Source organism: Papilio machaon, chromosome 23, assembly GCF_912999745.1.
Source record: "Papilio machaon chromosome 23, ilPapMach1.1, whole genome shotgun sequence".
Lineage (NCBI taxonomy): Eukaryota > Metazoa > Arthropoda > Insecta > Lepidoptera > Papilionidae > Papilio > Papilio machaon.
The window spans coordinates 5,932,886-5,949,037 of record NC_060008.1 but is presented as its reverse complement, the minus strand read 5'-3'; the positions used below and the strand labels follow the sequence as shown (position 1 = coordinate 5,949,037).

The window sequence follows — 16,152 nt, the reverse complement described above, 5'->3', positions numbered from 1 at the left end:
AAATGACAATTACGAAAAGTTCGTTTAGCTAAATTTAGACCACCGATTGGCCAGTAAGTTTCTCTAATTGACGTCAATAATAAACGAGGGCCAGCATGTAAAAATTTAACATGCATATATTTAAAAAGTATTTTTGTTAAATGATGAGTGGACTGTAATAAAATAGGATGTTTCTTTTCATAAGAAAACAATGAATTTTCTAAGCGACCGCCGACACGCATTACTTTGTTATTGTCTAAAAACGGATTAAATTTCAATAGATGGTTCTTTGCGGGCAAGCGCTTATTCTGCAATAAAATATTGTATTCATTGAATGACTCGATTTGTGATAATTTTAATAAAACAATTAAAGAATTTTGAAGTTCATCATTGGTTAGAAATTGTGTTGGTGGACGCTGTTTCTTACAAATATTAATGAATCTTAATACATACGCCATGGTGCGTTGTAATCTTACAAAGTTAGAAAAACGTTCGAAATTGATTAAAGATCTATTAGAGTTATTATTAATTAAAGTAATTTCAGTACGCGTTTCAGGTAAACGCTCATTTGCCGTAACATTTTTTGGCCAAGAAGAAATATCATTCTTCAGAAACTGAGGGCCTGACCACCACATGTCGAGATCGCGTATCTTTTCAATAGTGACACCGCGTGAGACATAATCTGCCGGGTTCAATTCAGTAGGAACATGACGCCAAACGTGTGAGCTAGTTTTATCTAATATCTCGGCTGCGCGGTTACGCACAAACGGTTGTAATTTACTTGGCAACATTTTTAACCAGCCTAATACGATTGTGGAGTCTGTCCAAAAAGTTACTGATCTTACTTGCACTCGTAGAGAACGTAACACCTTTTCGTAAAGGCGCACTCCGACGAGCGCAGCGCACAGCTCGAGTCTCGGGATCGTGGTGGGCTTTATAGGTGCCACTCGACTTTTTGCTGAAAGCAACCGCACCAAAACAACATTATCACTTGAACTACGAACGTATAAACATGCGCCGTAGGCAGATTGCGATGCGTCACAAAAAATATGTAAATCAATTGAGTCGTAACTATTGCAAAGTACAAGACGAGGAATACGCAAAGAACTTAACAAAGGCAAGCTGTCTGCAATTATTTGCCACGATTTAATAATTTCTATAGGCAGTGGATCGTCCCACGAAAGTTTAAGAAGCCATAATTTTTGCATTAATATTTTCATGGAAATAATGCAGGGAGCTAAGAGACCTAGCGGGTCGAATATTTGTGAAATGACTGAAAGTAGTCCTCGCTTAGTTAATTTATTTAATTTAATATTATTTGTAGAAAAATGCAAATCATCTGATTCGATAAGCCAACTGAGACCTAATGTTTTACAAGGCTCCGTGGACCCAATGTTTAAATTTAATGAGGGGTCATCGGACTTTAAAATCACTCGAGGTTCATTCGATTTCCATTTGCGGAGATGCATACCTGCGGACGCGAGCTCTTTTGACACTTTGTCACGTATGTCCAGCACTTCCTGAATAGAATCGCCACCAGTTAATAAATCGTCAACATAGAAATCGTGCATGATGACTTCGGAAATGTTGGCGTCATTGCACTCTAAACCGATTTGTTTTAAACACCTAGTGGCGAGGTAGGGGGCGCTGGCGGTACCATACGTGACCGTGTTCAACTCGTACGTCCGCAGAGGCTCGGATGGATCTTCTCTCCAGACAATTCTTTGAAGATGTCGATCATCAGGATGTACAACGATCTGTCTATACATCTTCTCGACATCTGCAGATATCACGTACTTGTAAAGTCGGAATCTAATAAGAATTGACAAGAGATCATCCTGAACGATAGGCCCTACTAATTGAAGGTCATTAAATGAAATACCTGAAGTAGTGGGGCTGCTCGCGTTGAAAACAACTCTGAGTTTGGTCGTTGAGCTACTCTGACGAATTACACCGTGATGTGGAATATAGTAAGCTTGTCTCTGTGAATCAAATGAACATTCGGACATATGACCTAATGATAGGTACTCAGACATAAACTCAATATAATTATTTTTAAATTCGGATTGCCCTTTGAATTTTCTCTCTAGAGAAAGTAAACAATGCTTGGCGCGCTGCAGCGAGCCGCCTAATACATCAGGTGACTGCGTCAGTGGCAACCTGACACAGAACCGACCGTCTGCCTGACGAGATGTATTTTTGATAAAATGTTCTTCGCACATTTTCTCTTCTTCGGAGAAAGATGAAGACTGAGGGCTGACCTCCTCGAGGCGCCAAAACCGCGTTAACAGGGTTTGAATGTCATCACTGGAATCATTGCACGAAGAGACATTATTATTTGATTTTACCGACACGAAATAAGACTTAAAGTCAGAAGTCGAGCGCGCTTGGCCACTATTACACAAAGGGCCTGAAACTAGCCACCCTAGACTAGATTCAAATAGCACGGGTTTCCCGGCTCCTAAACTAATTTTACGTAGCCCTAATAAATCCCAGAAAACATCCGCACCAATAATTAAATCCACCGAAGATGGAGTGTGGAAGTTGGGATCCGCTAAACAGAGGTTGCTAGGTAAATTTAAGTCTTTTAAAATTATTTGCTGACTGGGCACATCGTCAGTTATATTCGGCAAAACAAAACAGAAAATCTTTGTCGAAAAGTTTTCATTTAACGACTTAATGGGTAAACAACACATTTCGCCTATATGCGATTTTGAATTATTTATACCCAAAAGTGACTCGTTTACCTTAATTGTAGGTAAATTTAACGATTGTTTTAATCGTTCACTAATAAGGCATGAAGTGCTGCCGCTGTCGAGCACAGCGCGGGCGAGACGCTCGCCGCCGCGGTTGTCAATTATTTTTATAAGGGAAGTGGCTAAGAGTACCTGCGTTCTGTTGGGCAAGTAGGTTGAAAGTTGAGCAGACAACGTGACATTACCAGAGGGCTCGTCACTGCCTTGTGTCGGGTTTGCGGGAGAAAGTGCGGAGCGGTCCTCAGTGTTAGAACATACATTAGTTGTTGGCTTATACTTCAGATCTGGAATGTGAATTAGAACATTATGTCGCTTTTTACATATTTTGCAACCGTTAGTTCTACAATTGTTTGCATAGTGACCTGAACGTAAACAATTGAAACAAACCTTTAATTTGGGTAAAAGTTCCAAACGCTGTTCGTAATTAAGTTCTAAAAACTTGGGACAATCGCTTAATTTATGTTCGCATTTGCAATTAGGACATAACTGTAACGAAGGCTTCTCATTATTTTGAATTTTTGGACATTGTGCAATCGACACCATACTCTTAATACTGCTTGTCCTCTTTTGTGCAGGTTGAGAACAACGAGATAGTTCTAAAGTTTCTAAAAGGTCTGCACGATTTCGTAGAAATGTTAGAAATAATTGAAATGAAATAGCAGTATTACAGTCCAACCTACCTTTATATTCCTCCCACTCACGATACGTTTTTGAATCTAATTTATGACTAATTATGTATATTAATAACGTATCCCAGTAACTTACAGGTTCTCCTAACGATTCTAAAGCCCTTATATTTTTATTTATCGTATCAATTGTACGTTTTAAAATATAATTCGACTCTTTTGTAATTGTCTCGATGTTAAATATTGCAGCAACATGATTCTGTATCAATAACCTTTTGTTATCAAACCGGTCGCATAATAAATTCCAAGCAATTAAGTAATTACCGGCTGAAAATTCAATAGATTGAATAACCACAGCGGCTGTCCCTTCGAGCGACGCGCGAAGATAATGAAACTTATTTATATTATCTATACTATCGTTCGAGTGTATTAAGCTACAAAAAGTGTCTCTAAACTCAAGCCAATTATTATATGAACCACTAAACTTAGGTAGCTGTATAGTTGGCAATTTAACAATATTATTGTTGCGTTGTGGACTACTGCAACTTAGTGCGCTATTGTCTTGCTCACTATTGTCATGACGCATTATTAAGTCTTGCGCATTTGCAACAATTTTAAAATAAATTGACTCGAAATCGGTTCGTTCGCTAATTTGACTGTCAATATCGTCGGCTAAACACTCTAAACGTAGTTGGACCTCATCGTAGTTTGTATATAAAATATCAATTTTACTTACGCGGGTCTTCAATTCGCTAACCTGGGACGAAGTTAAAGGCTCCTTTAAATCGCTGATGTAATTACTAAATACAGTTAGGCGACCTTTATAACTCGCTCGCTTTTTAATTAATTCCCTCTCCTCGGTCATTGTATATGGAAAAAGGCAAAAATCTGAAAATTTACAAAAATAATCTTAAAGTAAACTAAACAACACTACACAAATGATCAAAATATTAATAAACTTCCATTAAACACTGTGCGGTGCTGAGTATGTTTGTCCGTTTCTTTGTTCTCAAGATGTCCTTCACACGACCTCCGGACGAACTAATGTCTTCTTCAAGATCTTCGTTAAATCCGTAGAAATCGACGAAATTATTTACTCCACTGGTTATTAACAATATATAATTTGGCTCGAAGCTGACCATGTAAAAGTTAGTGAGTTTTATACGGAATAAAACAAATTTTTGCCAGAGAGGGAAGAGACGTATAATGCGAGTTGATCGATAACAGCGAACAGAATGACACAGTTAAAAATTAATTTAAATTAACAAATCTTAATTCTATGACGGTGATCCTAAAATTACGCCGTTGCTCGTTGAAAAATGGCAGGCGCATATCCCAAGGGCGAATTGGCGCGAACATAAGGAATTCTCTAAACACTAGTCGTCAAATACATATATAATCTGCATTATTCAGGAAAGTTCCACTTTTATAATGAATAAATATATTTTAGTCAAATCCACAATCAATTCACTGGTCTGCGAAGCCGTTGTAGTATCCGGCGGGAGGTGGCGGCGGTCACAACAGCTTGGAAAAGAACCCGGCGGGCTGCAACAGTGGCGGGTACCCGGCGCCCAAGAAAGGCCTGAAGGCCGCGCTGCCCTCCCGCCCCGCTTCGCCCGCGCCCCCAGTGCCGCCCGCCTCACCGCGTGAAGGACTGGCTGCCGCCTCCTGCGTGGACTCGTCCTGCGTGTCAAGCGAGGAGTCGTTGTGCGTGCCCGTCGCCCCCAGGTGCAGCTTACGCGTGTGCTTTTTCAGGTCGAAATTGCGGCAGAAACCTTTGGCGCAAATGCTGCACGTGAAGGGCTTGCGCTCGTTGTGAGTGTGCATGTGGAATGTCAGGTTGTAGATCTGGTGGAAGGCTTTATTGCAGATGTTGCACTTGTACGCTTTCTCGCCGCTGTGCGTCAGCCGGTGGTTCTTGTAGTTGCCCTTCTGGTGGAAGCCCTTACCGCAAAACTCGCAGACGAAGGGTTTGTAGCCGGCGTGGATGCGCGCGTGCGTATTTAACGTGGAGGAGCGGTTAAACGCCTTGCCGCACGTGAGGCATTTGTGGGGTTTCTCTGAGGTGTGGATGATCTTGTGCCGACAGAGCGTGGAGGCCTGCCGGAAACCTTTGCCGCACACCTTGCAGACGAAAGGGCGCGCGCCGGTGTGCACGGGCATGTGCCGCGTCAGGTTGTAGTGAGCGTTGAACACCTTGCCGCAGTCGCCGCACGCGAAGCTCTTGCTTTTGGCAGGCGAGGGTGAGGGCGCGGGGCCCGTGGTGGAGGAGACGGCGTGGTCAGGCGCGGCTCGCGGGCTGGGCGGGCGGCGAGCGGGCGCGGGCGGCGGGCGCGGCAGCTGCAGCTGATGTGCGTACGTGAGAGACACGAGATCGGGCCCGTAGTACAGCAACGGGTAGTGCGCAGCGAGCTGGCGGCGCGCCGCGGGGATGTACTGTTTGAAGGCGGAGTCCAGCAGCTGTGCGCCGTATGACAGGAAGTGGGGCGCGGGCGGGGGCTCCGGCGAGGCGCACTTCCTCCGGTCGGGCTCCATGAGCCGTGCGATAGAGAAGTTCAGGACTGGTGCGGCGGGTGCTGGGGGCGCGGGAGGCGCGGGGGTGTCGGGCGAGCAGGCGCGCTCAGGCGAGGACTCGCGCGGGCCGTCCGGGCGGCCGGCACACGGGAACGGCTGCATAGCTGCTGTTCACCTGCGGAGAGGGAGTGTCAGTCAGTCAGGGAGTGTTGTCGTCGAGCGGTCTGCGACAAAGAGTTGTCGAGCGGTTGTTTTAAGTAAATTGGTAGGGTGCGTGCGGCGGCGGGCGGCGGGCGGCGGGCGGCGGACCCTTGTCGCTGCGAGCTTTGTGGAGAAATCGTTTGCAAACATTCAGCATTCGCTTTGGTGTTGATGAATGGCGGGCGGAGGCGGAGGGCACCGTGCTCTCGCGTTAGTAATTAGTGGAGCGGGTTGCGGGGGGTGCGAGGGGCGTGGGGCGGTAGGACACAATACACACCAGAAACGTTTTTCAAATATTGCAATCGATGTCGATTGTGGAGACCGCTTTTCTCTGCGGTCTCATTGTACAATGTGCTTTTGTGACGTGCGTTTTACCACTTAGGAACAATATTTACAACAGCATGTTATTTACCGCAGGAATAAAAAGAGTTGATGCTGGAGTACTTACTTATCTAATTACCGATGATTATTTATTTATTTTCAAATAATAAGAGGTGCAGAAAAGAATAAGCATTTATAGCCTACTACCTATACCTAAGTATATCACTAGCAAGCCGCTACACGCCGCACGCGATGTACAGAATACAGATGTCGGTTTGTTAGGTATTAGAACGTACTCGTAGCGGGCTGGTAGTCAGGCTCAGAAGTCACCGATGAAGCCACAATCTCGTCTCGGAACCTAAACTTTAATTTATTTGTTCAATACGTGTGCAATTAAAAGCCGAAGGGCTGGTAACGGCTCTTATAGAACAAAGCGTGCTGGGGTCTGAGAGCTGACAATATGCTGAGCGGCCGCGGCACCGGGTAATTGCTGTCGTAGTGCGTATTGTTCTCGTCATAGTGCTGGCCGCGGGGACGCGCCGGGGTTCGGGGTTCGCGATCAGGGCCTCGGGCTGTGCGCTGACGTCATCAGGCTCCGGTTGTATGGGATTTATGAAGCGTATGATCATTACAAATCTAAGTTTTATAATTGGGTGTTATTGACGTATGTTTTCACCATAGTTGTGTTGTTGCGAATGTTGGAATTGATCTCATAACATAGAAAAATAACTTGTTGACTACAAGCTTCTCCTTGAGTACAGGCTTATGAAAACAAAAAGACGAAGATCCTATCATGAATATACATGTTTTTATAACAAGAACCAAAAGCAATTTTGGTAAAGTTAGCTTGGATTTACACTGATTATTGCTTTATACGAAGTATACGAGTAGATTGGATGGAAAGGTTTTAATATCAATTTTTGAAGTTCTGTACTAGTAAGTTACACAGAATTTCGAAACAATAATGTCCTTCTCGTGCAATAAAATCTACCCTTGTTGTACCAAATCTTAAAGGAAGTTTATTAAATAATTCTTTGTATAAATAAAACAAAAAGGGAAACATAAGCGCGCGCGCAGCTGCCGCAGTCGCGATGTTGTCCCAACAATACCTTTCATACAATACAGACCATGCACTCTCATACATTCCTGGCCGGTCGCTGAGTGGCGATTGTTTAAAGACCGTTGCTGTTTAAAGTTGACATCGAGTCATAGTGGGTTAAAACAAATTGCTCTTGATATGTGCAATTCAATTACAACACATGTCAAGTTAAATGTTTTAAAGATTTTGTATTCGAAAAAAAAAACAACAAATAATTTTCCCTCTATTAAATAACAAGGTCACCACAAATTCAGGGCATGTGTGAGTATGTAATAGCTTTTGTATACATATTATTTGCAATTCTCCTATACAGACTAAAAATCTCATCGCATTAGCCCACAGTTCTTGTTATATTTTAATGTTTGTATGGATTTACGATCGCTCACTGTTCATACGAACGAAATCTTTAACTTTTGATAGATGTCGTAATTTTTTTATAACAAGTTTTAGTTTAGAGCCAGAACCATACTCCTTTTAGCAGTATAATCAGTGAATGATGTCAACTTATCCATTAAATCACCAATATCAGTTAAAAGTGCACTCGTACTGCCTTTGCCGATCAGATAATGTGCCGGGCGGCGGGACGGCCACGGCGGAGCTGTCTTATCGCACATCTCGTAATATCGTAATAGCATGGAAGTGGCCGCATCCCCCACCCTTCTACCCCTTCCCATACCCCTCCCCTGTAACTTATCGCCTCAGCATCCCATCTAATCGACACCCAATTCCCGATATTAGCAGATTGGACACATTCTAGCACTTACACGCGATGACAAGTTAAAAACAATTATTTGTACATGGCATAGAGTTCATTGTCAATTAGTTTGGTAAATTAATTTGGCAAAAAAGTCAGCGGTTTACAATTTAGTTTACATATCAATTTTGTTTTTAGTAAAATTAACGCTTTATCAGTAATTTACAATTATTTATGCTTTATTACTTATGATAAATATTTATTGCAGTGGAATCCTAATCTATTAATTAAAAAAAACTTAAAAGTTAAATTATTCACGTTGACAATATTTTTCAAATATGTTTCTTTTCCATTCCATTGCTCAATTATGGAGTGAAATAAGAAAAATCATAACTCCTCAAAATATAAAAGCGCGCCATTTCTAACCTAATGTCAAATTGACATCTGTCAAGACAAGACGTCATTAGTGTGCGCGACGTCCGACAGGCGACAGGCGTAATCCCCTGAGCGCTTAAACGCTTCCAGCTGACTCCCTCTAACACATGCTTATTTATATATCTGTCTCTTTTCCAATTCTATACACGAAATCTGCAAACAACCAATTACGTTTGATCTCGTATTTGCTGTCATTTATGAGAGACTAGGGGTCTCAATGTTCTGGAAAGATTACTGCAAATAACTCAGTAGAACTAATTTAACTGGAACTTTCAATTTATATTTGTTGTTTGAGTCTTCGTGTTTGGATTGGGCTCTAGATATTTTGGTGGTTGGAAATCGCTTATTACAAGGGGCAGGGGTGGTTTTGTGGTGTAAATTGTTTATTACGAGTGGTAAGTGGTTGTGCGGATATGTTGACATTTCATTTGGATTTATGGATCGAGGTCCGGGAGTCGATTATTTTCTAATATGTATGCTTATGGCATTTATATCATTATAGGACTCTGTACTAAGACTAGAAGTAATACGAACGAATGAGATATGAAATAGGATTAATGATGATTCTGTTTTACTGTAAGAATAAATTATATTTATAAATATGCATTGAATATAAACCTATATTATGAAAACTTCTGTCATTGTATATAACGTTAGAGAAAGGTGTTTTGTGCGGACGCGTCTTCAGACACGACCGCGACAGACTATTTCTTTGCATAATCTTAAGTTTAATATTTATTTTATGAACTAAATGTATAATAAATAAAAAGGAAACTTATTTAAAGTCATGTGTGGTTCTGCTACTAACTAAAGAAATAGTATGTCGCGGTCGTGTCTGAAGATGCGTCCGCACAAAACACATTTCTCTAACGTTATATACAATGACAGAAGTTTTAATCATATACGTTTATGTTCGCCACATATTTATGAGTTATAAACTATACTTACAGCAAAACAGAACCATCATTAATCCTAATTCGTTCGCTATATTTTTTTATAAAATATAAAGCGATTTGAAACTCGTCCGTTTAGCATTCAAAATTGCAAGTGTGGTCATACATCAGTGGAGCTGTCACGACGAGATGTCGGGGTTCGAATTAGCGCGATCCAGCGGACCACAATGCTGCCGTCTGGCAGCGGGGTAGCGGGGTACTGTGGTGACGGTAGCGGGTTCGATGCCGGAACGCTAACTAGCCCTGACGTTAAGTACCGCCGGTGACAGGGGACGGGGAATGGAAGACTGTAATCGTTTGATTTTTTTAAATTATGTAGTTTATTTGAATATTTTGTGTTGACCAGTAATAACTAGTCATTTGTGTACCTTTACCTACTTACCATGGGTTTCTGACACCAAAATATCCCTTTAAAAATACTGTTATCTCTTTTGTCAAAGGTTTATACAGAGATTATAGCCTCAGAAATCCATGGTTAATCACAATAAAAGGCTCGATTATAAATAAGCTAAATAAGGACTCCTACTGTATAAAATAATTAATTCAAAAATGTTTGAGGATCATTCATCACCTTTTATAATCTTCTAACGGCCGAAATTCAATGAAATTGAGATGAATTCGAAAATTAAAAGTAAAAGAACATGCTCTATGTAAAACATGTTTTTCCATTGCTATTGCTATGTTTAGATAGGGTCTTAAATCAAATGGCTTAAAATTATTAATCTTAATGATTAATAAACCGCGGATATCCTTTGAGATAGATTATTGATTTCGGCCTTAAATGGAATGTCATTGAGTGTCATCGTTAAAATCTCAATTGACAGTTGTAGAAGAGCACAGATTATATCAATCTTTTTACCCTTAGTTAGCGCAGCAAATGTCAACAGAATATGACGCGTGGAGAGGCCGCGTCCGCCGGAAGTGGAGGCTTCACGATCATTTTGTTATCAAGAACAGATTATCCGATGGTTTGCGGACAATTACACCATTAAAATTATATTGTGCTAAGTTATAGTGAAATGGAATTTTTTCAGTTATATGCATGATTTATTTCTCTTTATATGTCACTTTAATTATTGTGAGATTTATAAGATGAAATTCGACTTTAGAAACATATTTTGGGCGCAAGTGCTACTTACTAGTACTCGTAAGCAGCGTACGTAGTACTTATAAGTAGTAGGTACTTAATTCTATCTTGTTACCTAATCACTAACAAATCTTTAAACTAGTTTCCCGTAGTAAATTAATAAGCACATTAATCCATTGGATTAGTAGAAGTACAAACACCGCAATAGCCCCGATATGTCGGGTCCGCGGCGGCGCGTGTCACTACGATACAAATATTTGTCACTTGTAATTGGTCCCGGCTTCGCTTCCCGCGGGACAACCACTTAACTAGACTTAATCACGTCGTCACTCTGCGCCGAGATTGATGTAATATATGAATGACTAGATGTTAATTCACTGCAAATTGACATTATTTAACTAAAACTTTTAAAATTATAAGACGCGAATAAATTTCACATAAGTATTTCATTTGATAAGAGGCAATATTAGACGAATGTGCCTGTTTCATATTGCCTGATTGTCCACTAAATACGTAAAGTACAAAATTAAAAACTTGTTTTTCAAATGTCTCTAATAGTTAAACATTTTCTTTTCTATCCGTGATAGGAAAATATATACATATTTACAATGATAATTATAGTTAAGATAAAATCTCACTACTGAGCTCTAACACCTAAGGGTTGGGGGTGACTTCATTGTAAATTTAAATTTGTACAGTTTATATCCGACACCTTTGAACAGGAGATGTTTAAGAATTATAAAAACCTCTTCACACGTCGCATAATTGTGAAATCACGTGACATTATACGAGATCACCCTTCACCCCTATCGCACCTGATCCCCGTAGCCGAGGGAGAGGAATTAGCCCTCCGGAGGGCGCTTGTTAGCGGCGGCGTGAGGTAATGGCTCAGGTCCGCGCGATTGAGCTGCAATACGCGCCCCACACCTCATATTGTGTCCGCGCATCGTATTAACCTTTCCGATGGAGACGGTGTATTCATTTAATTACAAATCCTCGTACTTATTGCGAGGGGTTTATTAATTTTCGTAACAATTGTTTTCAAACTAAACGTACTTATTAGCTGATGAAGGACACGTTCCGATTTAAATTTACCTTACAGGGAGAGAATGACGTATTTTACAAATCGACGAATTTGAAAATGTTATGCGAAAGTAGCTAACTTAAAACGTTGAGATTAGATAACGCGGCACACATAAACTAATGGCGTAACACGTAGATTCACAGTCGAAATCTATAATCGGTCCTTGAGATAGACCTGAAAATTATCTCAGTGTCTTAGTTACTTTGTATGAAACGGCATACAACAAAAATATTTAATTGCCCGTTAACTAATTGATCATGTTTTGCTATTGCTATAACGTTCTTTAAATTTCAAATTTCACATAAAAAAATAAAGTCGAATTGATAACCTCCTTCTTTTTGAAGTCGGCTAATAAAAAATGTTACCAGATTGAATATCGGACATTACAGAAGTCGTAACGAATGTATCATGGTCGCAATTTAACTTACTCAACTGTATCTAAATCTGCGAGCGATGAAATAATTTGAAGTCTCTCTTAGTTGAAATAAAAATACCATAGGTAAAGTCTCGAGGAGAGGAGCAAAAGAATAGGGTCAGTTGAATCGCGCACTAGAAGGATTAGTGAGATAGTGTTTTTACTAATTAGCAATTTTAACTTTAGTATTCATTTTACATTGAATACTAAAGTTAAAATTGCTAATTTGCTAGTCGTATTACACGTGTTGAAGGTTGCCTGAAGATGCATACGTTTGCAAATAGTGGAAAAAAACTATTATAATCCCTATTTTGGTGTCGTTAATTTGTTAAAAATTACCAAGAGTTGTGTACAGTCGGACGTCCGCAGCACAATCAGCTTCCTGGCGGCATCTTTGTAGCTGACCGTTATTGAGGTGTTTGTAAATATATCGTCTGTCTGTCAGTCCGGAAGGATTACGTCTAATCCTAATCTCTCATCGCAAGTGTTAAATGTAAAGGATTTAGTTGGTAATAGATCTTTGAGACGTTCGTTTTGACGCGAGTCTTTGTCGGCCGATGTTATAAGAAAAAATCAGTAGTAGGCTATTTAGTTTGGATGTCCATCTCTATGTTTAGTGGTACTTTTTTATGATATGGAAACAAACGAGCAGTGGGACATTTAATAAAAATAGGTCATTGATGCCCATTGACAACTGCAACACCAGAGTAAAAGTAGATGTAAGTAGATGAGTTGCCGACTTTAAAGTGAGGAAGCTTGTTTGAAAAACCCTTAGTTAGGTTAAAACAACATCAAGACAAGAAGTTTCTTGATGTATAATTATAACAATTCTTGTACCAGTCTTATTGATATTATAGTGGTGGAGATCTTTACTAGAACCATAAGATCGACTATGATAAATTATAAGTAGGTAGATATCTAACTACAAGACAGATTTCTGCCTTCATAGATAAATTCTAATACCTACACTACTCTAATGCTTGTATACAACGAATGGAAGTAGAAACAGTTGAAGAATTTCCCGGCGGTAAATTTGAAAACCGTTTTCCCCGCTTATGTAGTACTAGCTATCGTCCGCATTTCCGTCCGCGCCGAATTAAAAAAAAATTAGTAGTCTGTTCTTGTGTTCTAAATCTGAGACAATGATTAAGGACCTCTTAAAGCATCTCAAGAGATCCTTTAGCCATTGTATGTCGTTTAATTAAATCAGTGAAAAATGGAATATGTTTTTCAATGGGCGAATGTAGGTACATAAAGGTAGAGTAGGTACACCTACAATTATCCTTCAGTTGCACGAGGATTTTTAAAGATGACATTATATATTTTTTTATTTAATTGGACTTTTTTGGAGAAGTTTATTTTGGGTTTCGATGATTTTTAATTGATTTGAAATATAAGATTTAAGGTAAAAAAAAGACACCAACCTGATTCAAACCACACTTGTCGAATTAAACACTTTTTTCCATGTCACTGGCCGCGACCACCACTGTCCAAGGTTCGGCTGTCACCGTCTCCTGATGGTCACCGTCGCCCGATGTTCACCTCTCAGCCGCAGGTGTGCAGCAGTGTCACCAGCAAGTGAGCAGTACGGTCATCGCACCCGGCGGCTCGGCAGAAGATGGCCGCAGCCGCACTGCTCGCTGCTCGAGTTGGCGCGACAGCGGAAAGGCGCGCGGCAAGTGGCGCCCCCCGCGCCCCCCGCGCACCCCCCCCGGCCCGCCCGCCCCCGGCACTCGCAGCCCAAAGGGCGGTCGCCGCCTTCAATAATTCACCGGAGCCCCGCCCTGCGCCCCGCGCACCAAGGATGTGCACTTGCGTCGCCGCTATCGCCGTCTGGCTCGGTATTGCCGCAGCCGCATTTGCTTGTCCCGCTCGCACGCGCTCCGGCGGGCCAGCGGGCGGGTCCGTGCATAATGCAGGATGTTTGGCGACGGCTTGACGAGGTTTGCGCAGCGTGCACAGAGCACCCTACCCGCAGACACTGCACACCATTACTTACCGAGTTGATTTTATTACCTCGATAACTAACATGAATAATATAACATTAGGATTATGTTCTTCATTTTTATTTATGACTAGGTTTTGCTCGCGACTCCGCGTGTGTTCTTCTTATGTCTTCTTCCAGACTATGCTCTACCTACATGCCAAACAGACTTTCTAGGGATACCTCCTAACAAACGTCCATCAATCCGAACATTTGTATTTATAATATTTATTAAGATGGTTATTTATGTAGCTGTTCCCGCGAATTTCTCCGTCTTTTATGCATCACGTAAAAAGTTTTATCTACATTTTTTTTTAGGAAATTCACTTTTAGGTTTTCTAGATCTAGATATTTTTGACTCTTTAAGAAAGTCTTTGTATACGTCATCGTAGCCGATATTGTGATTGTATACCTACTACGAGTATGTTACGGTAAATAAATGAAAAATTATCAATAATTTCCATTATTACCAATAACTACTTCGAGATTTGGTAAATGTGAATTTAAAATTGAATTTCATCTATTTTTCTGTTTTTTATTAATACTCGTAATTCACTACTAATTAATAATAACAGTAAAGAAACAAAGATATTTTATCTGTCCACGAGACATTAAAAAAATATTATTCTATTATTATAATTATTGCCTATGTATTCTTCCAGATTATAATCTACATCTGTGCCAAATTTCATCAAAATCCATTGAGCAGTTCCGGAGACACCTTCAACAAAGATCTATCCATCCATCCATCCAAAAATTCGCATTTATGATATTAGTAAGATGTTCCAAACCTAACCTAACCTAGTTTTTCGATTTAATTTGCAATGTTGTAAACCTTACCTAACCTGTCCTGTTTGTTTCTTGTTATTGTTTACTAGCTTTTACCCGCGACTCCGTCCGCGCCGAATAAACGGGGTAAAAATTATCCTATGTCCGTTTCCTGGTTCTAAGCTACCTGCCCACCAATTTTCAGTCAAATCGATTCAGCCGTTCTTGAGTTATAAATAGTGTAACTATCACGACTTTCTTTTATATATATAGATATAGATTTATCGGTACTAAGGTTAAATTATTAATAATCACCAGTGAATGTGATTATTTTTTACTTTTACCTCGTCTTATGGTAATCTCTTATTGTATACATGTGAAAGTTTAGATGAATGAATGTTTGTTTGAAGATATCTCCGGAACAGCTCAATGAATCTAGTTGAAATTTTCCATAGCCGTAGAACATAGTCTGGAAGTTCACATAACCTACTTAGTACCTAAGTTTATTTTTAATTTCGAGGGAACGGAGTCGCGGAATTATTTATTTTATTAATAAAGATAGGAAATTTTGAATAACTTATAGTTGTCGCCCGCGAATCCGTCCGCGCGCATTTAAAAAAAACTTAATAGGGGTATGAAAAATAGATGTTGGCCGTATAAAAAAAGTTAATAGGGGTATGAAAAATAGATATAAAAAATAGAATCGGTCAAGCCGTTTCGGAGGAGTATGGCAACGAACATTGTGACACGAGAATTTTATATATAAGATAGACCGACAAGGTTATCTGTACCTTTGGGAATAAGTGAAACTAAATTTTAAAATTATCAGTTCACTAACGCCCTCTATCGGTACCTGTATTTTTTATTTTATATTATTTTCTATGTCTAAGTAGTTCTTATATATTCTGACAGAATCAACCAAGATAGTAGCGCCTCTCTCAGATCAGATATCTTTGTTTAACTAAGATGTTTTGGTCGTGTTTGCATTTATTTCCATTACTTGATAATTTCAAGACCCATAATTTCCATTGCCATATATAGTGATATTAAGAAAATAGTAATGCCAAAAATAGATGGCGCTGTTAGTTGCTGTTTGTGTTGTTTAAACTAGAGGGCGCTGCAACTATATGCATGATAATTGTTACACACTGACTGTTAATGTTAATATTAAATAGTAGTAATAGTAATAATAGTAGTTGCAAACGCGCCATACTCCGAGCCGCCAATTTAATCTGG

General features: G+C 40.1%; 2 protein-coding genes across 4 annotated transcripts; both read right to left on the bottom strand.

Annotated features, from left to right (window-relative positions):
- Positions 1-445: 445 nt before the first annotated feature.
- Positions 446-4,441, bottom strand: LOC123722310. Of its 3 annotated transcripts, none has more exons than XR_006756466.1 (3): positions 4,098-4,441; positions 2,868-3,019; positions 446-937 (listed from the first exon to the last, which is right to left on the bottom strand). XR_006756466.1 is itself a non-coding variant. In XM_045683708.1 (3 exons), exons 1-3 carry the CDS (start codon positions 3,945-3,947, stop codon positions 914-916), a joined length of 708 nt encoding a protein of 235 aa, XP_045539664.1. In that variant the 5' UTR covers positions 3,948-3,976; the 3' UTR covers positions 446-913. The 3 variants fall into 3 exon arrangements, 1 of the variants encoding a protein (XP_045539664.1); XR_006756467.1 differs by having other exon boundaries at positions 4,119-4,441; XM_045683708.1 differs by lacking the exon at positions 4,098-4,441 and adding an exon at positions 3,416-3,976.
- Positions 4,442-4,876: 435 nt separating this feature from the next.
- LOC106707730 (fez family zinc finger protein 1) lies at positions 4,877-13,747 on the bottom strand. Its single transcript, XM_014499144.2, has 2 exons — positions 13,589-13,747; positions 4,877-6,050 (listed from the first exon to the last, which is right to left on the bottom strand). The coding sequence occupies exon 2, from the start codon at positions 6,035-6,037 to the stop codon at positions 4,877-4,879; it is 1,161 nt and encodes a 386-aa protein (XP_014354630.2). The 5' UTR covers positions 6,038-6,050; positions 13,589-13,747.
- Between the last annotated feature and the right edge of the window lie 2,405 nt (positions 13,748-16,152).